This window comes from Halichoerus grypus, chromosome 6, assembly GCF_964656455.1.
Source record: "Halichoerus grypus chromosome 6, mHalGry1.hap1.1, whole genome shotgun sequence".
NCBI lineage: Eukaryota > Metazoa > Chordata > Mammalia > Carnivora > Phocidae > Halichoerus > Halichoerus grypus.
The window spans coordinates 107,838,160-107,865,932 of record NC_135717.1 but is presented as its reverse complement, the minus strand read 5'-3'; the positions used below and the strand labels follow the sequence as shown (position 1 = coordinate 107,865,932).

Below are 27,773 nucleotides of genomic sequence, written 5' to 3'. Positions count from 1 at the left end.
TGCTTCTCCGTCTCGCTCTGCCTCTCCCATACGCTTGTTCTCTCTCTCAATAAAATCTTTTGAAAAGGAAAGAGAAAAAAGAAAAGAAAAAAGAAAAAACAAAGAAAAGAAAATGGCTGCACCCTGTTCTCTAGCCCGGGAGCTGAAAGTTCACAACCCCTACTCTTCAGTGAGCCCTCACAGAAAACAATCACCTTATCTGTTTCACCGGTTTCCATCTGACCCCTGCATTCACGCTATTCGTGTCTGGAGCATTTTGGTGTTTCAAAACCCCAAATTTCAGAGATGGCCAGGGCGCAGACCCACACTGTTCCTCCAGGGGTGGGCCCCCCCACACTTGCTGGCCTGTCCCAGGAAAGCGGTCCCATAACTGCACAGCGGTTTGCAGTTTATAGCAGAAAGGCTGCGCCAAGACCCGAGGCTCTCTGCTGGCTTCCTGGCTCCTATGCCCGAGAACAGCGCAGCACCTTGGCGCCACCTGTTCTTCCCGCGGCCCAGGGGATCCTCAGACCCCCCTGTCACTCCTGGGATTCTGCCCCTTTTCACCACCTGTGCACCTTAATCCAGGAACGTCCCCCAGAGTAGCAAATCTATAAATTCAGATTTTGTACTCCGCAGCTTGTAATACTGCTTACCTTCATAAGCAGCCTCCCTCCGCACGGTTGCATCCACAGCCATGTCTCCCCCAAGTGAACTTCCGCACCTCCTACCATCCAAAAGGTGGTTGCTTTTCTACTTGTAGACTTGCAGTTTCTGTTCTCTCAGACCTCCAATTGATTTCTTGGGTATTCAGAATGATTTGATAACTATCTACCTGTGTCGGAAAGACCAGACAAGCTCAGGGTCTTCCCACTCCTCCGCCATCCCAACTCTTCCCCCTAGTGATTCAACACGTTCCTACAACACCCAGTGCTCACAAGTGTACTCCTTAATCCCCATCACCTGTTACCCATTCCCGCCACCCACCTCCCCCGCTGCCTGTAACCATCTGTTTGTTCTCTATAGTTCAAAGTCTGTTTCTTGGTTTTTCTCTCTCCTTATTTCCGCATATGATCATTTGTTTTGTCCCGTAATACTTCTAACACAGCATTTATCCGCTGGTTTGTATTTTCAGAAATAAATGGGGATAATAATAACCTCCTCTCAGTCGTGTTCAGATTAGTCATAGTGACACAAATAAGGTACTCCATGAAGTCTAGCTGTCTAGGCCCTATTGCCATGGGACAGTGGAATCTCTGGAGGCCAAGCAGTATCCCCCCATGACCCATCCCTCTCCCTACTCTTTGTCTTAGGCTGAGAATCCCCCTAGCAGAGACTTCCCAGTGAGCCTGTAAACCAAGGGAAGGGAGAGGTCCAGCACAAAGGGAGAGCTATGTTTCTGCTCACACTTACAGCGCATTCAGACTGCAGACTTGGCTCCCAACCGAAAGTGAAGGTGCCAAGAATACTCCAAATACCTTGAGGAATTGGATGAACCAAGTACCCGTGTACTTTTAAACAGCCAGATTCTGAATTGTTATTGGCAACAATGGTCCCAAGGCTGGGAAACTGGCCAGATGGAGAATGAGAATTTCAATTTCTCATGAGTTGGCAAAGTTTAAGATTTTACTATATTGCTGATGAGTGTCTATGAAAAGCAGAAGCATTAAGTTTCCCAAGTTAGGTGTTGAGCTACATACAGTGATAGATTACATAAAGATGCAAAGTCCCAGGAGGTTTAGACATTATCTACTCTCAGTATCTTCAATTTAGAAAAGTTCTCAAAATTTTTTTGTTATTTTTGCTGTTTCATCAATTTATGTCACAGTCTTGATGAAAAATAAGATGAATTTTACTTAAACTAGTTGACACATAATCCATAGTGCTTGCCAGAATTAGATCTGGGGGCTACCTTTTTTTTTTTTAATCTTTTTAAAGATTGTATTTATTTATTTGTCAGAGAGAGCACAGGCAGGGGAAGAGTCAGGTAGGGCAGGCAGAGGGAGAAGCAGGCTCCCCGCTGAGCAAGGAGGCTGACGTGGGACTCCATCCCAGGACCCTGGGATCATGACCTGAGCCGAAGGCAGATGCTTAACCAACTGAGCCACCCAGGTGTCCCAACCGGGGCTCCCTTTTTAAATTTAAACTTCCTCTCCAAAATATTTTCTATTAATATAAATGCTTATGCTTTTATAAAGATTAGTAGCTTATTTGGGGGTTCTAGTCAGAAAAAACTTAAAATAACTGTCAATTTTTTAATAAATTGTTCTAAAGTCATTTTTTTCTGTACTCAAGAGTGAATAATCCTACTTAAGAAAATTTTTATGAAAACTTGAAAATGAAATAGATCAGGCCTATCAGGTTTTATCCTGGGATCCTGGAATCTATGTGTACTATAGAAAACTGAATAAATCCTCAAGAGAAAACTTTAGTTAGCATTTTCTATGTATCTCATACACACATTAATGCAAAACTTCATATTAGATTATAGACCTATACGTGAAAAATAAAACATCACAAAGTTTTAAAATTCTTAAACATGCTTTAAAAATGTTTATTATTCCATTTAGATACAATGTTCATTTTACATATTTCTTCATAATTACCTTTGTAAAAAATTGCAATAAATACAAAGTAACAATGAGAAATATCACAGGAACAAACTCCTCCATTTTTTTAAAAATCATCCTATAACACAACATCAGTCAGTTCTGAGAATATTAAATGGACTGGTTAACCTATCACAGGGAATTGTTTGAAATTATGAATATTGGCCAGGGCCAATGAATTTACCAGAAATGTTTTTCCTTAAAACAGAAACAGCACTCAAATTGTTTCCTAGATACTTGGCCCTGATATTTCTACTGTGGGAAGATATTTAAACAATTTAGGTATAATTTAGGAGACTAGGTTAGCAAGTATTTTTACCCATCAGAGCCTAACGCTCCTTCCTTCTTCAGCAAACTAAAGTGTTAACATACTTGCGCCCATGGTCCTAATGGGAGTTGTGGAATCCTGTAATTCTGGAAATGTGGTTTTTTTCCTGAGTGATGCAGGATGTGCAGTCACAAATTTAGGAAGAAGATGGGGAGAAGTGTTAGAGCAGAGATTAGGAATGAGTAACCAGAGGTCTGGCTTACCACTGAGAATCCAAATTAAAACATAAAAAATATCACTTGAAGACTGAACATTGTATTTACACCAATTATACAAATTTCAGGGTATCCACATTCAAAGATAGAATTGCAAAATAGGAAAAGAGAAAGTGACTGTGTCTTTCCTGGCTATGACAACAATATGCTACATTTTCCCATCAGCACTTTTCATGACATTTTCTTCCAGATGGAAGGAGGTTGCATGAAATGCATTGTTTGAATCACCAATGAAGAGAATGCACATCCCAATGAAGGGCTTTATTAGTGAAAATTCATTGACGGTTTACAAGCCTATGTGATAGCTGCATTTAAAAGCAATCTAAGAAGGAATGTATTACATGTGAAATGGGTCTAACAGTTTGATTCTATTTTGCAGAATACCTAGAAAGTAATCAAACAACAGTCTTGTTTAAGCGCAGAATTTTAAATAATGTTTACTTTCCTTACGGATAACAGCAACAAAATTAGTCACTTTGTAAATTTTAGTATGACTCCTGCAATTATGTACTTTTTAGATTTCCTTTCATTACTTAATCCACAAAATTAATTAGGATGTGTAGGAAATATAATGTTGTATTTTAAATAGTTCTTCAAAACATATTTTCACTGATAATTATTTTTACACATATTTATATTTAAAATAAAATATATAAAAATTCCCTCATATACACATGAGCTATTTCAAAAAGTGGAAGAACCCTTTTCATATGTAAACATTTTTAAAGAAATATTAACAAGAGAATAATCTTCCCATCCAAAGACAAAGATCTCCAATATCTCTCTTATTCAACAGATATTCTTCTCATTTTTTCAGCTAATTCTTTTCTCACTTCAATATGTTTTTCTAAATTTTGCACTTCATGTGGAAGATTGATGTCCCAAACAGACAAACAAGATTGTATCTCTACAAAAGAAAAAAAATGAAACCATGTTTCAAAGATCGTCCATAAGGCATTTTTATTTTATTTCAATTTTGTCCATTTATATTTAGTTGTCTTGTACAAATATATATATAAATACAGCTAAAAATAATGCACTAAATTACTGCTATTTATAAGAAACTCCATTTGGAAAATGTTTAAAATATCTTACAGGAACTACTACATTTCAAAAAGAGTATGGACCTTTAATAATCTAACATTTCATTTTTTGAAAGAAATCATTTTTTCAAACACTGTTCAAAATCAGACCTAATATGGATATTGGTAAGTTGTAAGGAAAAATATCCACATTTAGCTTAAATGTGGGCTAGTTCTCATTTTATAGTGGTTGGTATCTCTACTTCATTTCAAAAAATTACTTAACACTGCTAAATCACTGAAACTTAATTTTGAAGATTTATGTTTAAATTATTTACACTCTAAAGAAGCTACCAATTAAAACTGCTTGAAGTATTATAGCATATGTTATATTTATTATAAATGTATAAAACACATAACATGTTATAATCATCAATGTCATTGCAATGTGTTTGGAATACAGTATCTTATTAAACATTACCTTTTTGGTATTGTGTACTTTCGGCACTTTTCCGGATATACCCCAAAACCAGCATGACATTTTTAAGGCTTCCTTTAAAAAAATATGAGTCTTCTGTTAAAACAATATATTAAGTTGGACTTTAAAAAGTCCTTGGAACTTACTTTATAATTCTACTTTTTAGGAGACACTTCAATTATATTGAATAAAAACTCTCCAAGACAAGCAATTATTTAATGTTCAAAAATTTGTGATCTACTCCTTGCTATAATTCCTATGAATTGTGTCAATCTGAGAAAACAATTTAACCTTTGAAAAACAGGTTTAATGTTTATACAGCCCAAGTTATAATATTAAATGAGATCATGTGCATGAAGGTGATTTGCCACTAGTCAAATGTGAAGCACTTGGATAAAGAATTGGATGGATGTATATACTGAGAGTCTGTCACCGAGCCATACTTTCTTCTCAAGTCATTCGCTGAGAGGCCCTAGAGAGGCCCTAGCAGTAAAGGGGTAAACAAATACATGCAAACTCAACCCACATGGAGTTTACATTCTAGTGAGGAAATTGACATTAATTAAAAAAATCCATGACCAGGACCAATGCTATGCAAGAGAGATGTTATGAGAGCCCCCAAGAAAGAAGTTTGACCTCATCATTATTGACTTCTCAGGGGTTTTGATATATAAGCTGCCATTTTGAAGAAAGAGTTAACTTAGTCTATCTTCCTGGCTTAGTTAATTACATTAATTTAAATAAGCCAAGAATGAAACAGCACATGAAAAACCTTGTGGCCATATGAAGCACGGTATTTCAGAGGGACTGAACAATATTCTAGAGCAGAAAGCGCTGGGAAGAATGTGGTAACGGGCAGAAGCTAGGAAGGTGAGGTGAAGCCACATTGTGCCTGCCACACCTTGTAGATTCTGTTTAAATTTATCTTTATTTTAAAAATCAATTAAACCCACTGAAATCCCACATAATGTCAATAAGGAACAACCACTTGGGTCCTAAAGTACATACGAATTAAATCAGAGGTTGGAACAACCTTGGTAGAATAAAACTAGAGAGACAACCCACTAGACACCTACTGCTCTGCTTGCGTGGACACGTATCCTGATAGCTAACTAGGCACTCACAGCATCTAATCTCACTCCTTCTGTGCAACTCCAACATCCATTCACAAAAACTGGGTGAGAGTAAGGAGAAACACTTGTCATTGCTTAATATATTCCTGTAAAAGGAATTTACTATTTTCTTCACCTGTCAAACACATTATGATGTATTTGCTCAAGTTATATAAACTCTAGTTTCACAGAACTTAATCCCATTATGTTATTTTCATGATCAACTTTGCATATATGCTAATACTGTACTCTAAGCCAAATAATTAGTTAAAAGAAGACAATGGAATGTATTTATGTAGAAAACATATTTCACATGCTGTCATGATTTCTTCATATTTAAATAGAAAAATAAGAGCAAGAAAAGATGAAGTTTGCGTAAAACATCATGATTGTCAATACTTGCACATTGTAGAGTTCAGCATATATTGCTACAAGAATATAAATTTGCTTATAGGATGAAAAACCAAACTTAACAAGGGTGGGAAGCTTAAACTGATCAAAATAAACATTTGCTTTAATATCTTTGGTTAAAATTTAAAAATAATCAACATTATCTATTTCCTCGTTTTGCCTTAGGTATAAAAAGTAAGATGCAAATTTAGTGCTCAGCCGCAATAATCTGCTTCTCTATGGGACTGAGAGCATCTACTCTCTCTGTTTTTTTAATGACCCCATTCCAAATGTCTTCCACTCCTGTTTCATTCTGTGACCAAGACACTTGAAATGACATTGGAAAGTGAGAGAAAAATTGAAAATAAAAGCATATTTTTATAATCTCAGACAATATGAGAAAAGATCTAAAGGAGAGAAACTTACCTAACTGTGCTGTCATCATGACTCTGACAGAGTCACAAAAATTGTGAATTATACGTATAATTCGACGAGTTGAAAGATCAAGGAGTAAAATATGGCCTCCTCCAGTTCCTATCCAGAGAGCAGTGTTCTTCTGGAGGCAGAGGGTTTTCACTCTCCCAGAATAAGATAGTTTGTGTTTTGATTCTGCATTTACTTTGACCATTTCCTCCCTAAAACCATAAAGTATGCATTAATAGTTTTATCAACAACTAAGAGATAAAATAGATGTATATCTACATATAAATAATATATACAGCATCTTAAACTATGAATACATGAGAATATACATTATATATCATTAAAATCCTACAAAACTGGTTTTGTTAAATACAGAATGCCGAAGTAGCTTCTCTACTTGAAACAAATTATCAAAGATAACACAACCATAGCCCCTTCACTTCAATAAATTCTGAAGTACATAAAATGGATATAATTTTTATAAATAACAAGTCTATGTAATTCAGTAAAAAAAAGAATAAATTTGCCCAATATAAATAGAAAAAGTTACTTTCAAAAGCTTTCCATGAAGTCTAAAATTTACAAAGGAAAATTAAATTGTAGTCATTTGCCTGTATAAGATATCAATACCAACCACTAAATTCTTCCCTGAGCCAGTGAATAATTCATGACAAAAATGAGGTGTCAAGAAATAAAAGAACTCTAATACTTCTAGAACTTCAGGAAGTAAGGGAGTCTTTACCAGCCAGAACTCCCAGCACTTCAGAATATAAATCGCCTTACCATCCAGAGAAAAATGAAAAGATTCTAGGAGAGTAAACTTTGAAGTCTCATTTTATAGACATAGGGCATAATCTAAGTGTTTTCCAGAGTATAAAAAATCTACATAGTAAAAACAAAACAAAAGAAAAATTATAAAGTGGCTAGCAAATAAGGCTGGCAGTGGTCCTGTTTCCCAGCAGCAGCAGCACACAAAAGATGTGTTTGATTTGAAGTCTGAGATTTGTGTCTGACATGCTGGATCAGACTAAGAACTGGCTGTCAGTCTGGTGTCTTGACCCTTCGTCCTTAGGGACTTAGTGCACTGGCCAGTCCAGTAGGTTATCCCCCATTTTTAAAATTGTTTTGTGACTTGAGAGCAAAGTATCCTTGGACCTATAGGATAAAATAAGTAGTAAACTTTGAGGGCTGCCTGGATGGCTCAGTTGGTTAAGCATCCAACTCTTGGTTTCCGCTCAGGTCATGATCTCAGGGTCATAGGATTGAGCCCCATGTCGGGCTCTGCACTCAGCGAGGCATCTACTTGGGATTCTCTCCCTCTGCCCCTCACCCCATTCCCACTCTCTCTCTCCCTCTAAAATAAATAAATAAAATCTCTTTTAAAAAAGTAGGAAACATCGATACTGTAACATCACTAGATGTACCATCAGCAATGAATCCAGTATGATCACTTTCAATAATGTACTATTTTTGCATTAGAGAATATTCTTTGTAATACCTTGAAGAAACCATATACATTATGTTCCTTTTTTTTCCAAAATGAAATTTGCTAGATACCAAGAGATTGTGCTAAAAAGCAATAACAATTTTGTTTCTGAGTTTTTGTTTGTTTAGTTTTCTAGTTAGAGGTAGAAACAAAGTACTATTAGTCATACTGCCTTTCTCTGTGAAATCTGAAATGTAAAGACAGCTCTTACAAGCATAAAATAAAGAACCAATGACATTGTACCTACAGTCAACAATATGTTATACACCTAAAAATTTGTTAAGAGGATCAGTGTCACATTATATTCTTTCCACAATAAAATACAATTAAAAAAACAATTAATTTACTTTAAAAAGTGCACACAGTCTATCAGTTCAAAGAGTTTTTCAGTTTTCTTATCCCGTACTTCCACAAATGGGCTATTTTTCTTAGCAACGTAGAGAGCCGTATCTACCACCACCGCTATGATGTTGGAATCACTGAAAGCTGCATAAGAAAACCTAGAGGGAAAGAAAGAATGTCACTACTATTCATTTCTTGCACACAGATTGGCTACCATAGGCCCTATCTTCATGGCAAACTCCTACTAGTTAGTCCTTGAGGCTTAACTTAAAAGTCAGCTCCTCTGGAATTCATCCCTGACCTATCAAAATACACCAGTCATTCCCTTTCCCGCACTGGTACTAGCTGTAATACTTTAGAGCTTATGAAATGTAAAATTGCATTTATTAATTAGTACGTCCCTGACACTAGACTGTAAATGTGATTTCTTAAGGGCAAGGACCATGTATTTTCTATATAACTGCAATCCAGTGAAGAGTCACCAAGTACCTATCTATCTAGTGATAGATGGGTGAGTATCTATCTAGCAAAATGCCTGGTTAACAAAGTAGGCAGTTTGTGAAGTGGATGGACAGAAGAATGGATGGATGAGGAATGAACTAACAGAAGGAATGAACAACCACGAAAAAGTTAAAATGGTTAAAGTTGCAATGCAATCAGATAAATGACATGAAAATGTCACAGGGTGTAAAAAAATCTTTAGTTTGTCCTAGGGTAGGAAGACTTTTTTCCTCCATCTTTCTTGTCCTGGCGAAGGAGGCAAAAACACGTGTTGCCAGACAGCCACTACATTTTAGGCAATTCCTCCCTGAGTTTTGCTGTATTTAACAGAAGACAGCCAAACTAGTCCAAATATTCCATAGTTTTAGAATTTATAAAATATTTTTGTGTGTTATCCTATTTGATCCTCAGTAAAAATCTTATAAAATATTACAAATCTCAATGTCTGTAATTGCAAAAAGCTTACAAGTGCTAAATAACTTGCTCGAGGCCACATGACTGGCATGGTACGGAAGGAGGACTCTATGCAAGTCTTTGGAGGCCCATGGCTCCAGAGACCCCATCATCTTTTACTTCCTGTCATGCCTCTGTCAGTGTGCACCGAGGAATAAGGAGAGCAGTGAGGATGAAGCAGCATCTAATTAGCGATGTGGTATCTGCTTAGCCAGTGAGAGACCAAGGCAACAGGAGATGCTTTTTGAGAAGACAGTAAATATTTCCATGTGTCTATGAAACTGGGTCCTAATCTCTTTTGGGAGGTGAGCAGCTTTGAAAGCTTCATGTTTATGGGTGATCTCTCTGGGAAAGTGTTGATACTCCAAATCTTACATGGAAATGTAGGGGATCGATACCCATGATCTCATAACATGCTCTATGAAATTAAAAGAAGAAAACCTGGGGGCCCTTCTTTTTAAATATTTTCAGGCTTGTTTAGGTTGGTTAAAAGTGGAAATTCCAGAATGAGAATAAGTTTATCCAAACATGTACCACACACTAGGAAACAAATCTGTGAACATGACAGAAAACAAAAATCCTCACCCACGAGAACCTACAATACATAGCAATGTATCTGAACCCCAACTCTACTTTTGAATCACCTGAGAGCCTGAAAAGAAAAATACTGACACCTGGGCTCCACCCCATGATGAATTCTTCTGATTTAATTTGTCTGAGGTGAGTCCCAGGCAGAAGATTATTTTCAGCTACCTAGTGGTTTCTAAGTGGGACCAAGCTGAAAACCAGTAGGTTTAGTATTATTAAGAAAACATTTTTGAAACTTCTTTTATAACAATGAAGGGACATAAGAGCTGCAATGGGAGAACAAATCCAAGGCACCTAATCTGCACAGGTGGAATCAGACACCACCACTCAGAGGAAGTGACATCTGAATTAAACTCAGCAGGGAACACAATCATCATCCAAGAGAGGGAGAACCTTAGTTTAAATATATAGCCAGGGAAATAAACAAAGCTGTCTTTGAGAACTGAGATGATTTCAGTTCGGCTAAAGCACAGAGGGCAAGGAGGCTGCAAAATATTAATTTAGAGAGGGAAGCCAGGGTCTGGTAAGCTCTCTTAAGAAATCTGAAGATCATGTAAAGGACAATGGGACCTGACTGGGGGTTTTAAGCAAGAGACTGACATCAGATTGATTTCCATTTTAGAAGAGCCCCTCTGTCTGCAATGTTGCGAATGGACTAAAGGGAGCACAATCAGAGGTTGAGAACTGGTTAGAAAGATGCTCTTGATAACATGGTCATCGATGGTGGATGACAGCCTGCCCCGTGGAAGCAGCAGTAGGAAAAGTGAGAAATACAAGAATATGAGAGTCGATTAGAAGGAGAGTTAAGTAGACAAAGGGAGTAAAGGACAAAGGAGTCAAGGATTACTCCCAGAATTCTGGTCTTGGGCAACTGGATAGATATTGAGAAACCAGGATATTCCAAGATAGGGATTTGTGACTCAAAGCGATTAATAATCATAATTAATATTTACTAGAGCTTACCAAGTCCTGGGCATTATGTTAGTTCCCTATATTAATTTTGTCTAGTCTTCCAAACATCCCTTTGAGATAGAATATATTACAATTCTCAGGTTAGAGAAGACTGGGTATTTAAGAAGTTCTTGCCCAAGTTTACATAATCAATACATGGCAAAGCCAATATCTAAACTACAATTTATGCTGTTATCCATCAACCTATGCTGCTTCTCCCTGAGGAATGTAATACAGAAGAACCAACTGCAATGATTTGGTTAAAATGCAACTCTAAATATTGAAACAACAAATTGGTACAAGGTTTATAGTTTATTTTCACTTGAAAGTGGCTATCATTAACTTTGCTGTAGAGAGGACATCTGTGTAATTATCAAATCTAGAGATGACTTTATTCCTGAGGCATATGTTTCTTACAATCAACATTTAATGGAAGTTATCCAAAACACATATGTAAAACCCACAGATGAAGTAAAATACTGCTAAATTTATCGCCTATCAAATTCATGTTTAATTTGATACAGAGATAATGAAATTGTTAAAAATTTAGATGGATAAATACTACTAGATTATCATGGTTTTTCATATTTTATCCCAAACATCATGAGGCTGGGTGATATCTTTAATAGAAAAATAAATTATGCATTTTAAAAGATTTTTACTTGGATTGCAATAGCATTATTGATATGATTATAACGAGAATAAACATGAATAAAGCAGTAAATTAATTGTACAGATAGAAATAACTTACAGCTGATTTGTCTTTGTCTCAATGAGCTTCTGAATGGTGAAATCATCAGAAAATGAGAAAAGTTTTGTACCACATCCTCCCCACATAATGTTTTTTTCAGTTGAATTCATGGATTCACTCAAACACATCAGTGGAGTACTGACATTTCCTATATTTAGTATCTTCAAAGGAGCGGCTCCTTTACACTTTGCCAAGAAGAGAAACACATTCATTAAACTGAGTATCTGCAAAATGAAATGCTGTATAATTTGCTGTGCTTTCTAAAAGCTACTTTTCCATCATAAATGGCTAGAGGTCTTAAAATAAAAATTCAAGATACATTTTTCAAAGGATTTATGAAAACACGATTCAATTCAAGTGGAATGCAAACCAATCTCTGTACTTCTCCATGCAAAAAATTTACAGGAAATAACTCAGGGATTATACTCTACTTGTTTGTCTCTCATCAGATAATCAGTTTTTTGATAACAAGGAGTATAAATGGGTAGGATGTTGGATAAATGGATGGAACCACAGATGCATGGATGGAGGAAAGAATAAATGTTTTATTGATAAATGAGAATCTGAAGAACAGAAAGTTTTATGATTTCTTCCAGACTAAAGAAAATCTGAAGAACAGAAAGTTATATGATTTCTTCCAGACTAAAGAAAAAGTTGGTGGCCAGCCAGATTTAAAACTTAAGTTTTGTTTTTTCCACAATATATTTATAAGGAATTATCACTTCATTTACATAAAAATAGAATTATTTTCATTACTAACATTTTAAATCAGATCTCATTTATCATTTTATCCTTAGTTCATTCATATAAAATGTATAGTCAACAAGTATTTATAGAGGATCTATTGTATGCAATAGATGAAAAAAAAGGAAAAGAAGATGAAAAGCAGAATTTCTGACCTTGCTCTTAGGGAGTTTATGTCACTTAGAAGAGGGGTGGGAATAAGCATACATAAAACAAATAACTTAAAACAATTTTTGATGTAGAATGGATTCAACATTTACCTTAACAGTTTTATCTTCAAAAATTGCTAAATTGCCATCAGCAGTTCCCACCAGAAGAAAATTTTTTTGCTTGCTAAAAGAAAAAATGTCAAAATTGTTATAAAAAGAATGGTGATATTGACCAAGATGGCCATAACGTTCCCCTCTAAAGCTGATTAAACTTTAGACAGGTTTCTGCATGACTATGGGCCCCTGACATCCCTTTTCTTACTGCATTTATTTAGAAAACTGAACAGCTGTAAGTTCTTGCTCTGCCCATTTGAGATGTAACCCCTCAGCCTCTTGTCAGTTCTATGGCCCAGGCCCAGGTATGTGTCTCTGGGAACTAGGAGCCTTCCTTTTTTTTTTTTTTTTTTTAAAGATTTTATTTACTTATTTGACAGAGAGAGAGGGAACACAAGCAGGGGGAGTGGGAGATGGAGAAGCAGGCTTCCCTCAGAGCAGGGAGCCCGATGCGGGGCTCGATCCCAGGACCCTGGGATCATGACCTGAGCCGAAGGCAGACGCTTAACGACTGAGCCACCCAGGTGCCCCCTTCCTTTTGAAATGTAATCATCAAGAAAGGCAGGGCCCCATCTCCCAGTCTCTTGGGAGGGTAAGAGCTTAACTTCAATAATGCAAAACTCCTGAATCGTTGAACACTACATCAAAAACTTATGATGTACTGTACACTGGCTAACTGAACATAATGAACAATAAAATAAAATAAATAAAAAAATAAAATAAAATAAGCAACAATTAGCAAACACAGATGGCCTAATCACACTGACCCCCCCCACATATTAAGTCCTCCAGTACTCTTCTACTAGCTCATCCCCGTGTTAAAAACTCTGCCACCTTTTGTTTCAGCAGAGACAGCTGAGTTCAATCTCTGTCCCTTATTGCAATAAGCTTAACTAAAGTCTTCCTTGCCTATTTAATGCCATCTGATGAAATTTTTCTCTGACGATATCCAAATAATTTCAACTCCAAAACTGCCAGTGGAGTTTCTATTTCAGCTGCCAAAAACTTTAGTTTCACATTTTTTCTAATATTTATTTTCCAGTATTGACTTAAACCAGAGTAATACATGGGGTATAATCTTAATGGCTCCTGGAAATCATCCTGCCCCAAGTATTATAGCAATCAGCCTGTGACTCACACCTGCAATCCTGCCATTTAGATAAATTCCTTTGAAATGAGATCCCCACAACTAATAATGCTTGAGTCATTTTCACCTATTAATAACTTATGAATTCATTTACTGGATATTTTCTCAATTTGATAGTGAACTGATATGTTTTAAACTAGCACATAACAGGCTATTAATATTCAAAAAAAGGATAAAGAAAAAGTCATCCCTGAAGAGGTCCTACAAAGAAAAGCAAACTGATGTGAGGGCTGGTAGAGAAACAGACCAGAGCTGAAGTATCACCAGCAGTAGGTGTGGCTGGCCTGAAGAAGGGACTGATCTGTTTTATAACAACGGCCACAGCTCGAGCTATAAGAATATCTTTGTGGCCTCCCACAATGCCCTTTAAAATATGCAAATAAATAGAAATATGTTAAAAATGAGCAGTTTTTGCTGAAGCAGTAACAGTTTTCCACACAATTCAGTCATATAAAAGGTATGTAATTTTCTCCCAAAGTTCAAATTCACTACAGCACCTTTGCTTGGGAAAGGGATTGCAATACAAGCAAGTCACGGAATCAGTCATCTTTTCAAGGGTATGTCTCTTTTCCCCATCTTCGGTATTGATGACCAGGAGCATGCCAGACTGTGTCCCACACACAATCCAGCTTTCCTTTTCCACAGGAAGAGGCACCAAAGCCAGGCACAGTATTCTACTATCAATAACTTCCTGTTAAAAAAAAAAAAGAAGAAAAGAAAACACACTCTGAAGAACTTGATTCAAGCTTAAGTAACTAGAATATGAATAGAATGAAAATATTGTTATCCAGACACTTAACTCGTTTTATTCTCTTGCTTTTAATTTTAAAAACAATGCCAATTTTACTTAACTTTCAACAATAAATGAATTAACTGGCAAACAATTTTGCCCTTCTAAAGTGCATCGGAAACTAGAATTAAAACTGAAATTTGTTTTTCGGTATCATTATTTGTCACTCTGTCAAAATAATATGAGAGGACTGTTCAACTTTAAGAATAATAATTAGCCATAACATTTATTTCAAGGCAACAGTCAAAATATTACATTGTTTTGTAAGTCTAGAAATTTATCTTTTATTTGCTAATACAATTTATTGATCCATCTTGTAAAGCTGGGCTCAGATTTCCTCTGTCAGTCATGTGTGTGCACGCACCCCCCTCCCATTCTGAGTGGGGGCTACTAACAGCTCAGAGCAGCACCCTCCACTGCAGAACTGCCCTTCGCTGATGGGGGGGCTAGCTTGCCCGGAAATGGCTGGGCGGTGACATCACACCCATCCTTGGACAGACTGAAGCCAATGACTGACTGCTATGTGGGAATGAAAGACTGACTCCCTTCAGAGATCAATCTGTGCTGCTATTCAAACCCCAGAATTTCTCATGGCTAAATGGAGGGTAGATTTCCTCAGAAACTACATTTTTGTGGAATCTCTTCCCCTGTTCTTTTTGACTTCTTCACTTCCTTAAAAGTTACTCTCTCCTTAAATCACTTGTACAAGAAACTCTGTCTTAGACTGTTTCTAGGAATCCTGACCTAAGACACACATATACTATGCTTTTAAAACAAAACACAGCCTATTTAATTTCATGTAAATACTCTTGTTCTACCAGAAAGCTAAATAATACTCCTATATTGCTTTCATTTAATTTCTTCCAAAATAACTTTTTTAACTGACACATGCTTTAAAATCATCCACAAAATAAATTTTCTAAAGTATCTGTAATTTAAAGGGTACTTGAATTTACCTCAGGAGTGTGTTTTTCAGTATTTAAGTCGAGAAATAAGAGCTGTCCTTTATCACGGTGCCCACAGCCCAGCCAGATGCTTGCATTCTTGCTGTTATGATTTGTAGCAACCATGCATTCAACACTAAAGTTTTTAGGTATTGATATATGTCTCATCAGACAGATTAACTCAGCTGAATTCAAAGTGTCAAAGACCTGAGAAAGTTTAAAAATAACAAAACAATACACATGAAGTTAACATATGTGCTCTTGAAAGATCATATTATTGTGCATAATGTAGAATGATGTGTTATAGCTCTATCAAGAAAAACCTAAATCTGTTAAACTGTGATCTAATCCAAGCAACAGGATAAATAACCCAAACTACAGATAAAATTACATTAAAATAATACTTATTTTTAGACTAAGCATGAGATAGACTCTTTTGTCTGTATGGTATGTTTTGTAACTTGAAAAGAAAGAAAATCTCGAAAGTGCCAACTGAACAGAAATTTAACAGAGTCAGGAGCTATTTTTCCCTCAGTTTGATACCACAGAGACACATCATGTTACAGATAAACACTGGCCAGCAATGGAACAGACCTTCTGCCAACTGAAGGGAAAAGAACTTTTGATCTCTGGTAATGAAATTCACAAATCACCTCTAGATTCTGTTTTCATGTTTTTCTTTGAAACACAAAAGAACTAGAGAGACAGGCAAGGGGGGTGGGGACCACTGTAAGGAAACAGAACCAGGACTCGGGAAACTGGAATTAGAGCCATGACACAGCCACTTGCCTTCCACCCACGAGACTCTGAGAAAGCTCCTTATTCTCTATGCCTCATCTGACAAAGGTGATGAGTCTACCTATCTTGCCTAATATATACTGTACTTAAAGATTAAGTGGGTATGTCAAAGTCAAATACTGTCATATACTAAAAAAAAAAAAAAAATTCAAGGTAGTTATGTAATCTATAAAATACAGGTAAAGTATTATTGAAAATAAAAGGAGGAAAGAGTAAAACAATAATTAAGCTATGGAAAATTTCACTGTGAAAAAAATTTAAAAATACAAGTGATTAACACCAGTGGGGGTAACCAAAATACAAGTGAATAACAGCAGTGGTAACCAAAATTTACAAACAAGCGGACATACAAATGGCCAACTAGTACATGAAAAGGTGCTCAACATCACTCATCATCAGGGAAATACAAAGCAAAACCACCAGGAGATATCACCTCACACCTGCCAGAATGGCTAGAATCAAAAAGACAAGAAATAAGAAGTGCTGGGAAGGATGGAGGAAAAGGAAACTTTGTGCGCTGTTGGTGGGAATATAAATTGCTGCAATTACCATGGAAAGCAGTATGCAAGTTCCTCAAAAAATTAAAAATAGAACTACCATGGAACTTCCAGTTCAGGGTATATACCTAGAGGAAATGAAATCATTATCTTTAAAAGATATCTGCACCCCCATGTTCATTGCAGCATTATTCACAGTAGCCAAGATGTGGAAACAACCTAAGTGTTCATCAATGGATGAATGAATAAAGAAAATATGATATATATGTATATGTATATACAATGGAATATTATTCAGCCATAAATAAGAAGGAAATTCTGCCATTTGTGACATGGATGGACCTTGAGGGCATAATGCTAAGTGAAGTACATCAGAGAAAGACAAATACTATGTGGTATCCACTTATACGTGGAATCTAAAATATAATAAAATAAAATAAACAAAACTAAACAAGCTGCTAGATACAGAAAACAGACTGGTGGTTGCCAGAGGCAGGGCATGGGAGTGAGTAAAATGGGTGAAGGGGGTCAAAAGGTACAAAATTCCAGTTATAAGACAGGAATGTAATGTATAGCATGGTGACTAAAGTTAACAATACTATACAGTATATTTGAAAGTTGCTAAGAGAGTGGATCTTAAAAGTTTTTATCACAAGAAAAAAAAATTGTAATGTGTGAGGTAATGGATGTTAACTAAACTTATTGTGGTAATAACTTCATAATATATATGTATCAAATCATCATGTTGTACACCTAAAAACTAATACAATGTCTATGTCATTATGTCTTAATAAAACTAGGGGAAGGGGGAAGGTAGGGAAAGTAGCCAAGATAATTACATAATGTTTGTTAAAGTCAGTGTATGTACTCAGCTATTTTTGAGTAGAAATTTTAAAGTTGAACAAATATTTTTCAACGAATTATGATACAAAATCAAGAGTCCACAACATAAAGAGGGCTCTTGTTTTGATCTATTAAAATCTGTTTCAGTTCAAAACGTAGTAAGCAATCTATTTCTGATAATATGGTGGAAAAGGTTAGTTGGACAAACCACCCATCTAAAAGCAACTTAAAATGCTAAGGAAATTATTTTTTTAATCTCTTAAAAATATTAAAGATCTCACAACATCTTAAGGACTTACCAGGCCAAAATATTAGTGAAAGACAGAATCCAGTGAAAGACAGAGAGGTCAATTGAACCCTAAAGTCAGATATTTCCTTAAAGGCATTTGTCTATTGAAGGCAAACTGATCTGTGGTTTTCGATATCTTATCGGCCAGTGAGAAAGAAGTTTAAATCTAGAGGCTGCCCAAAGTGAAGTCCAATAAAGGTCTGTTCCCATAAAGCTGGGACCCCAAAGGGGTACATATTCCAAGGAAATGAGAACCAGGAATAAAGCCACCCCATGCTTCCACTTTCTCTGGTACAAGGAAAGATGCCTGGGACTTTACAGACAAAGCGGGGGGAGGGAAAAGAACCCTAAGAAATTGTTATCCACAAGCTTACTCTTAAGATTTGTAGACCAGATTCCCATCACCTGGGTAGTGAAAAAAAAAAAAAAAATCTCAAGCGAGGAATTGAATTTAAAGCAATTTGCAGCAAGAAAGTTTGAGAAAAAATGCAAAAGGCCCGTATGCAAAATTATAAAACTATATTGAAAGACACTTAAGAAAACATCAATAGGAAGATAACTCATATTCAAGAATAGAACGACTTATGAAGGGGGGGAAATCGGAGGGGGAGATGACCATGAGAGACGATGGACTCTGAAAAACAAACTGAGGGTTCTAGAGGGGAGGGGGGTGGGAGGATGGGTTAGCCTGGTGATGGGTATTAAAGAGGGTACATATATTGAATGGAGCACTGGGTGTTATACACAAACAATGAATCATGGAACACTACATCAAAAACTAATGATGTAATGTATGGTGATTAACATAACATAATAAAATAAATAAATAAATAAAAAGCATAGACCGACTTAGTATCATAAAGATAGAATCCTCCCCAAATTATCTGCAGATTCATTGCAAGTCCAAACCAAATCACAGTAGGGTTTTTCATAAAAGTTGACAAAGTGATTTTAAAATTTATATGGAAAAACTAAGCTGAAGAATAGCTAACACATTCCTAGAGGAGAAAAATAAGTAAAGAAAGGAGACTTGTAAAGTGACAGGAATTAAGACAGGATAGTATTAGAGGAAGAACAGACAAATTGACCAATGCAAGAGAACATGTGTGTGGATGTGTGTGTATCTGACAAATTATGGAGTGAAAATGGCAGGGTGGGGGGAGATCAATAGAAAAAAAAGGAAGAAACTATTTAATCGATGAAGCTGGAAAATTTAGTTATCCATATAGGAAAAAGGAAATTGGATTCAGATAAAAACGTCAATTCTTGATGGGTTAAGAACTTAAGTGTCAAAAGCAAAACTTTTAACCATTTTGAAGAAACCATAGGTAAATATTTTTGTGATTCTGGAAGAAATAAGGACTTCTTCAAACAGGACCCCAAAAGTAATAACCATAAAAAGGGTTGTTAAAATTTATCTGTATTAAAAGTAAGATATTCTGTTCATCAAAAGGTACTCTGCAGGAAATAAAAAGGCAAACCACAGACTGGGAAAAGAAATTTGCAATATATAACCAACAAAGGATTAGTATTTCTTTTTTCTTTTTCTTAGTTCATTTGTATGCAAATAATCCAATAGGAAAATAGGCAAAGTAGTGAACAGGCATTTCCCAGAGGACTAAACATATATATAACCAATGAACATATAAAGAGATGGTCATCCTTATTAGTAATTAGGAAAATATAAATCAATCTACAAGACAACATATTTTGGAAAAATTATGAACTCAGATAGTACTACATTTAGGGGGAATATATAGAGAAATGGCTACCCTAACATACAGATGATGGAAGTGTTAAGCTGGTACAACTTCTTCAGAAAACAATATGGATATTCACATATCTTATGATTCTGCAATTCAACTCCTAGGTATATATCACAAAGCAGTTCTCATATATCCTGCACTAGGACACAGGTACAACCATGTTCATAATAGCAAAACACTGGAAACAATACCGATACCCATAGACATGCTCATGAGTACATACATTGTTGCTCATTCAAACAGTGGAATAGAATTGCAGTGAAAATAATCAACAGCTATGTTTAAAACCTCCATAAAGCTTACAAAATAAGGCTGGGAGAACAACTGAAAATATCTCAGAACATGACATGCCTATAATTCCATTTTAAATAAAAAATGAATACAGGAACACTAAACTGGGTAGCAAACATAAGGAAAAGAAAAGCAAGAATTATCTCAAAAGTCAGCAAAGTGGCTACATCTATAGGGAAAGGAAAGTGATGCAATCAGGAAGAAGCATACGGGGACTCCCAGGTGTTATCAATGCTCTTTATCTTGAGCCCTGTGTGGTGGGGAATATAGAAGTTTTGCTTTATCACTGTTTGTCATATATGTGTATGTGTGTGTTTATTTATATATTTGAATATATATGTGTGTGTGTGAAGATTATATATGTGTACATACATGTATTGGATGTTCTGTATAAAATATTGATAAATTTTGACTATAAGAGTACCTGGGCAGAAGTAGGCCTTTCTTGAGGATTTTCTTTCAAACACTTTTTAATTAACTTCTCAACCATGGGCCATGGGGCACAGCCATATTCTTTAACTGGATCTAAAACATTCAAAAACACATGCTATAACATTAGACAAAGCAGAACAATTGCTTCATTTCCTTTCAATGTATATTAGAGGTCCAGACCATGCAAAGGAAAACACTGATCTCCATAATCCTGTATTTAGTTTGGATCTACTTAGATCACAAACTTAAAGATAATTTTGTTAGCTTTATCTCTACTAGAGGCATCAAAAAAGACATCTTGATTTTTTATTATATAAAAAAAGACAAATACTGATTGAATAAAATAATAGATTTTTCATTGTACACCTGCATTTCACATATACTTTGAAGATACTTTTGTTCATATGATAATTAGACTTCTATGGAAGTAGTTTTTTATTTTAATATTTGAAGTTGGCAAGCATTTAATCTTCATACCCCCACAGTCGGTTTGTGTACATTTCTTTTTTACAAGAGGTGTGACATTCTTCTGGCTGGTATAAACCAGAGAGACCTGGGAACTGTCACTGGACAGCTAACTAGTGAAATTAGGGCAATGACCCAGATTGTGTTGAAAGTTCATCCAAATAATAATAAATTTCCTTTTGCTGGGAATCTAAAGGTCCCCCCTAAGGAGGTAGGCAAAGATATATTCCCTGTACTTGGCACACAGCATACACTCAAAAATATTTCTTAAGTGAAGGTGAAAGCAGAAAACATGAGAAAAATTTAAAAGAGTACTTTGTAGGGGGAACTGAAGTGACAGTCAAGGATGAATGACAATGTCCTAGAATTTCTTAAAAGCATGAGACAACCATTCAAAATGAGATCTGATCTCATTAGACAATCATTTGTTAATTCTTATTAATATTTACTCCTAAAAATAATTATTATAAATAATTGAAGCTTCCATTCCTGCATATAAATTATCTCCCTCCAAGAAAATGAAAATACTCCAAGCTAATGAGCACAGAGTTACTCTTTATAAGCACAGAAGTCACTAAGCATGGAGCTCTAACAGCAATTTTCTTTTCTGAATATTATTCTAAATATAATACCAAATCCATCAATGTTAATTTGGGATTTTTTTTAAAAGCCTAAAACCGCTATCTTTCTTACACGATTTTTATTAATGTGTCGCAGGATTTAAGAATATTCATGCACCAAACAAAAACTCATCAGTTGTGCAGTGAATTAAGTATACAATTAAACAACTTGGAAATAAAGCTGCTGATATAAAAAATAATCATCTTTATTGTAGATAAAATAAAACTTACCAGGTAATTTTCCCTGTATTGCCAGTTCATCAAACTCATTTGGAAACTTCAAACCCTCTGCTATTCTACCTCCAGTTGTCAAAATGTCATAGAGTAGTAAACCAAATGAATAAACATCAGCCTGCTGGTTATAAATAACATTTCCTTTAGCAACTTCAGGTGCACGAAACCCTGAAAGTAAGCAGATATATTAATAAATATGCCCAACACCAGGGCTCATACACCCAAGGAGGCATATTTTTAGGTACATATGCTGATGAAGAATCAAGGAGATGAGTTCTAAATCAGGCTATGTCCTCTATAAGGAGATACACAGATCAAGCCAATTAACAGCCCTGTGCTGACATTTCACCCCAAAATTGCTCTTCAAAAATAATGATAAACATTCAGTAATTATTAATGTTTCATATTTAAAGAAATTAAGCCTAATAGAGGGGAAAAAACCTACATCATTTTTCTCATTCCTAAAAATAACTATTCCCAGGGAAGTGTTTCAAACAAAGGAGAGGTCAGGAGGGCGAGATTTCTAGACTTCACTCCAAGTCACTTTAACTTGACTGAAGTCCAATGCCTTCATTATTTCCAGAACTTGTGACTCTACTCCCTCTACCCAATGGAAAAATGAAAATAAAACTATGACTAAGATAAAACAACACCTCTCTCTCAGGTATTGGTTCATGACTGAAATTCTCTTTTTTTTTTTTTTTTTTTTTTTTTAAAGATTTTATTTATTTATTTGAGAGAGAGAGAATGAGAGAGAGCACATGAGAGGGGGGAGGGTCAGAGGGAGAAGCAGACTCCCTGCCGAGCAGGGAGCCCGATGCGGGACTCGATCCAGGGACTCCAGGATCATGACCTGAGCCGAAGGCAGTCGCTTAACCAACTGAGCCACCCAGGCGCCCGACTGAAATTCTCTTAAAGGGAAATAAAACCTTTCATTTCACAAAAGAGATAAATCACTTCTAAATTCTTCAAGAAAAAGGAGTAATTTCAACATGATTCACAAGAGTAAAAATATCAACAATCTAATGAAATCCAACTATCAAAAGAAATTGGTTAAATAATGTATGCTATGTATTAACTTAAAAATCATTTTTAAGATGACATGCTATAATGTAAATGAAAAGAAAATGTATGATATAATTCTGCAAGGACAGAAAGTTATCAAATGTGTGGAAAAAATCAACTGAGTTAATTTTCTTAGCTATGATAATGGTATTGTGATTATGTAAACAAACATCCTTATTCTAAGGATTCTATATATATGTCAGTATATTTAGGCATGGCAGCATGATGTCCGCAATTTAATTTCAAAGTCTCAAATTCATATACAAAGAAAGAGAAAGAAAGGACAGTGTGGCAAATAGTCAATAATCAATTAATTTATATGAAGGGCATATGGGTGTACATAGTGCTATTCATTCAACTTTTCTGTAGACTTAAACATTTTCAAAATAAAAAGTTAACAAAGAAATACATCTAAATGTAATAATGATTATTTCCATGTGCTAAAATTATTAGCTTTTATTTATTATTACTTTAATTTTTTATACTTAGAAATTTTCTTTCTTTCTTCTTTTTTTTTGGCTATGTAAGGGATTTTTTTTATTATGTTAAGTTAGCCACCATAATGAACATACATGAATGTTATCTTAGTTTAAATATAGAGCCAGGGAAATAAACAAAGTATGAATTCATAGCCTTCAAGAAGTCAATGATTGAATTTGGAAAGAGCTCTGTTTGACAGAGTTTACCATCAAAAGATGAAGTTCAGCAGTCCTTCACCAGGCTGGAAGGACATGAAGAATCAGAAAGATGGGATGTCAGATTTGAGCATGATAGCCCCTATTGTACTGTTAACATTCTCCAGTTAACATGTTGCCACATTTGTTCATACTCTCTCTTTCCACACACACACACATTCACCATATTCCCACATCTGTCTGTCTGTATGTATGCCTGTCTATACATAGAGAGAGACATATATAATAGCCATTTTCTTAGAAAAAGGACACTTTCCTACATAGCCATAGTATCATACTCACACCCTAAGCTAAAGAATTGTATAAGTAATTGAGACAGTTCTTAAATAGATTCCTAATCAACTATATCTGTGACATAATGTAAACATATAACAACAGCTCCTAATTCATATTGCTATAGCATTTTATAGACACTTTCTTAAGTATTTCATTTGCTATGCACAAAAATCACCTGTGGTGGGCAGATGAAGACTTTCCATTGTACGAATAACATAATCTTTTTAAAAATGTTATGTGTTTTCCTAAGGCCACAAAGATAATGAACGGTCAAGTCAAGAGTACTTACAAATAATGAGTTACTCACACATTAGCTAGTTCATCAATAATATTTGATTACCTTTCTAGAATTTAAATGGGATTTTGGAGGCTAATATTAATCTCATCCAATTATTTATTATTCATCCAACACATTTTGGGGGTATCTATTATAACAAGGTACTATTCAGAGACTATTAAAACGTTCAGCATATTTTTTCCCTTGGTAAATTTACTGTTAGAAACACTAGGATTTGGAATCAAGGGGTCTTAGAGCAGAAAAACTCAAGGGTCACTTAGTCTAAATTTTCATCCAAGGCACATATCCTCTTACAACAGTTTTTATCCCTCTAGGCATCAATCCACAGATGTTAGAGCTACGCAGAAGGCTAGAATTTTTTTTCTCAGTGAGTCGGGGGACACTAAGAAAGATAATTGTGAGGCTATGGAAAGACGTATTTACTTCAACATGGAAATGATTTTAACCTTCTTATCTTCTCTTTCAAAATAAATATCTTCATTGACAAAATCCCCAGCAGGAGAACATAATCCTTATTTATATATTCAAGAAGTATCTCAACTACAATATAAGGCACTTTTAAGTGCTTCTTGAAATTCATCCAATGAATTTCTAATGATTTTCTAATTTCTTGATTGCACTAACAATTTCTTCTAAAGTTATCTATGGAGCAGTAGAGGACTTTAGGAAAAAACGCCCCCAAATAGTAAACACTGAATGATTATCTGACTGTAATCCATCAAATGGGCTGGTCTGCACCAAATATGTTGTCACGATTGCAATAAAATGACATTTAATCAACAAAGCATGCAGAATAATATGAGACATTTATCCCCAATCCATACCTTTAAACACAAAAATGCATAATATATTGCTGTAACTTGTTTCTCTGAAAAAGGTAGAATATCCACCTGAAAATCATGAATTTCAAAAATGCTGAGTAAACAAAGTTTAAATCAGATTGTCCTATAAAATAACATAATTAAAATCCTTGATACTCTACCAAAATCTACGCAACACTGAAACTAGATGGAGAACTTGGACAGAAATATGTAGGAAAGATATGATAAAGATGGCATTCAGAGCAGCAGGGAAAAGACAGATTTTTTTTTTTTTTTGGTGAGTTTCCTGTTTAAGAAAGAGAGGAATAGCTGCATCACTCCTTACACCTAATAAACTTTCGATAAGCCAAAAGTTTGAACATAAATATATATGCATGAAAGTAGTGAAGACATATTCATAACTACGTTGATAGTACTGGGATGCAAAAGGCCTTCCTAATCATTCTCCGAGGGTGGGTGGTGAGAGCTGAAGGCTGAGAGCTGAAGTCACACTGTCTTTGGAGAATTTAAAAATAATAAGCAACTGCCTGCAATGACGCAGATCAGCCCCCTCGTTCTTGTCCTTGGTGTAGCGCCGACAAAACATACCAGGAAAATCAAACTCCAAAAGGTAAAAGAAACAAGTTGTTTATCTGAAAGATTCACACTCTACAACAGCAAAATGCCATCAACAAGGTTGAGGAACAAACCCTACACTGGAAAAATATTTGAATATATGAGAGGCAAAGAGTCAACATTAACTAAAATCAGCTTTACAAATGAGTGAGAACAATGGACAAATGAATAAAGACACAAAAACGTACAGAACATGAAAGGAAAAATACATGTCCTCTATATTAAAGATTGCTTAGCCTCAAAAAATAAGCAAATAAATAAACACTTGGAAAATAAAAACATTAAGTTCTCATTTTTTGACTATAAATTTTGTGAAGATTAAAAAGAATAACTAAGCCCAGAAAGGGAAAACGGTGCTCTAATTCGAGTATGGAGGGAATTTTAATTGACGAACCTTTCTAAGAGGCAATTAGTGTTTCAAAATTCAAAATATGCACTCCCAGCAATACCATGCCTACCAATTTAATGTTTAAAACATCAGTTTCATAAATGGACAATTTTAATTTACAATTATGCTAATTAATGCATAGGCAATACATCAAAAAGCCAGAAAAAATTTAAATATACATCAAGATGTGGTTAAGTAAATTACTGTACATACTAGCAATGAAATACTACGTAACTGCTAAAACTGATGTTTGACATAGAAAGATGTCCATGAAATATTAATTAGAAAAAGAAAACTAAAGCAGAATTTATAATACATCTATAAAAAACTTAAGCACATCCAAATCTAGATATAGATATATTTCTATGTTACCAGAGTGTTAAGAATTATTGCTGCTAATTTATTAGAAACACATATTTCGACCTGCGTAATAGGATTTGCTGTTTTACTTCATGCCCTTCCGTTTTGCAAATCAAATCTTACTCTAAAGTGACTTGGCCTGAGCTGCCTCATCATGGAGTCCTTCACCTCAAAAAGACCAAAGTGATCAGGGGAAAGGGGACTCAGGGTGTTAAGACCTAAGCTCCCAATATGATGTTTGCCTGTCAGTCTAAACCACAAGAAGATCCTCAAGGCTCTTCTGCATGTACTTTATAATGGAGGACCTTCCTGGAACCGCAACTGCAAGTTCTTCCAAAATTTTCACCTTACATTTAACTAAACTTGTCACCATAGTAGTAACAGGAAGAATAAACTTTCAAGCTATTCAATGTATTCACCATGGAATTTCATTTGGGATAAAAATGAACACTTTTAATATTACCTGCCATTGGGATAGAAACATCTCTTACATCTTTACAAAGGGGCACTATGGCCACATGATCTATGATCTAATATTATGAATGACCTATGGTGCTCATGGACCATATTACCACACTGCAGGGATACCCTGTTTAGCATCGACGGCCCTCAAAGACTAGAAATGTCAAGCACTAACTGAAATCCTAAGTGTACTGTTTGTTATATTAGGCTGTTCAAATAAGTCTTTTAACATGTGTCACTTCTTCCTCTAGTTAAGATGGAATAACAGGGACTAGATTTACCACCCTGCATAAAACAATGAAATATCAGGCAAAATATATGAACCACTGGACACTAGGTGCAGGACAGTGATCCCTGAGAGAGAGCAAACAAACAAGGTGAGTCCTCTAAGGACCCTACAGAGAGTTTCCAGCCCGCAGTGCAAGGAAGGCAAACAAAAACAGAGCCTGACGCCCTCTAAGTAGAAAGAGCAGAAAGTTCAGGAAAGCAAAGGCAGCTAGAATGTGCCAGGCATTGTGTCCAACTCTTTATATGAATCTCTCATTTATTTTTCACAACAATCCCCAAAAATAGATACTTTTATTAGGTACTATTGTTGAACCAAGAAAAGAAGCTAGGTAATTTCTCCAGCCTCAGCTAGTAAGCGGTAGACCAAGAATTCAAAACCAGACAGTCTGACTTCGCAGCCTATGTTTAACAGATTCCAGTCAGCCAAATAGTTCACCAAGTCATATCTTATCTTTGTATCTCCAGAATCCACTGTGATGCCTAGAATATGCACCACTGAGAAAGAATAACTGAAAGTAATTGACATTGTTTTGTTTTTTTAATTTGGATATAAGCCCAAACTCTATTCATATTTACTCACTCTCTTAACTTTTTGATTCTATCACAGGCTAATACTTTTAAAATCTCAAGTAAATACTTATCATCTTTTTAAAAGTTTTTTTATAAATAACATTTCCCCCCACCGTGAGACAGTACCAAAACTTGAGCTGCCCATCTTACCATCGATTCATACAGTCAATAACACTAGTTATAC

At 35.4% G+C, this 27,773-nt stretch overlaps 1 protein-coding gene across 5 annotated transcripts in view; it reads right to left on the bottom strand.

The window, feature by feature from the left end:
• Window positions 1–2,501: 2,501 nt before the first annotated feature.
• Window positions 2,502–27,773, bottom strand: part of LRRK2 (leucine rich repeat kinase 2) — a 138,909-nt gene continuing 113,637 nt past the window's right edge. For 3 of the 5 annotated variants that reach the window (XM_078075886.1, XM_078075888.1, XM_078075889.1), the window contains 10 exons: window positions 21,749–21,919; window positions 20,425–20,525; window positions 15,529–15,723; window positions 14,280–14,473; window positions 12,633–12,705; window positions 11,629–11,813; window positions 8,390–8,542; window positions 6,560–6,768; window positions 4,635–4,706; window positions 2,502–4,038 (listed from right to left, as the gene is read on the bottom strand). In XM_078075886.1, the coding sequence (XP_077932012.1) occupies window positions 3,917–4,038; window positions 4,635–4,706; window positions 6,560–6,768; window positions 8,390–8,542; window positions 11,629–11,813; window positions 12,633–12,705; window positions 14,280–14,473; window positions 15,529–15,723; window positions 20,425–20,525; window positions 21,749–21,919 (1,475 nt within the window). In that variant the 3' untranslated portion in view covers window positions 2,502–3,916. Of the gene's footprint in view, window positions 4,039–4,634; window positions 4,707–6,559; window positions 6,769–8,389; window positions 8,543–11,628; window positions 11,814–12,632; window positions 12,706–14,274; window positions 14,474–15,528; window positions 15,724–20,424; window positions 20,526–21,748; window positions 21,920–27,773 lie in introns of those variants that run through there. The other 2 variants (XM_078075887.1, XM_078075890.1) reach the window with 2 other exon arrangements.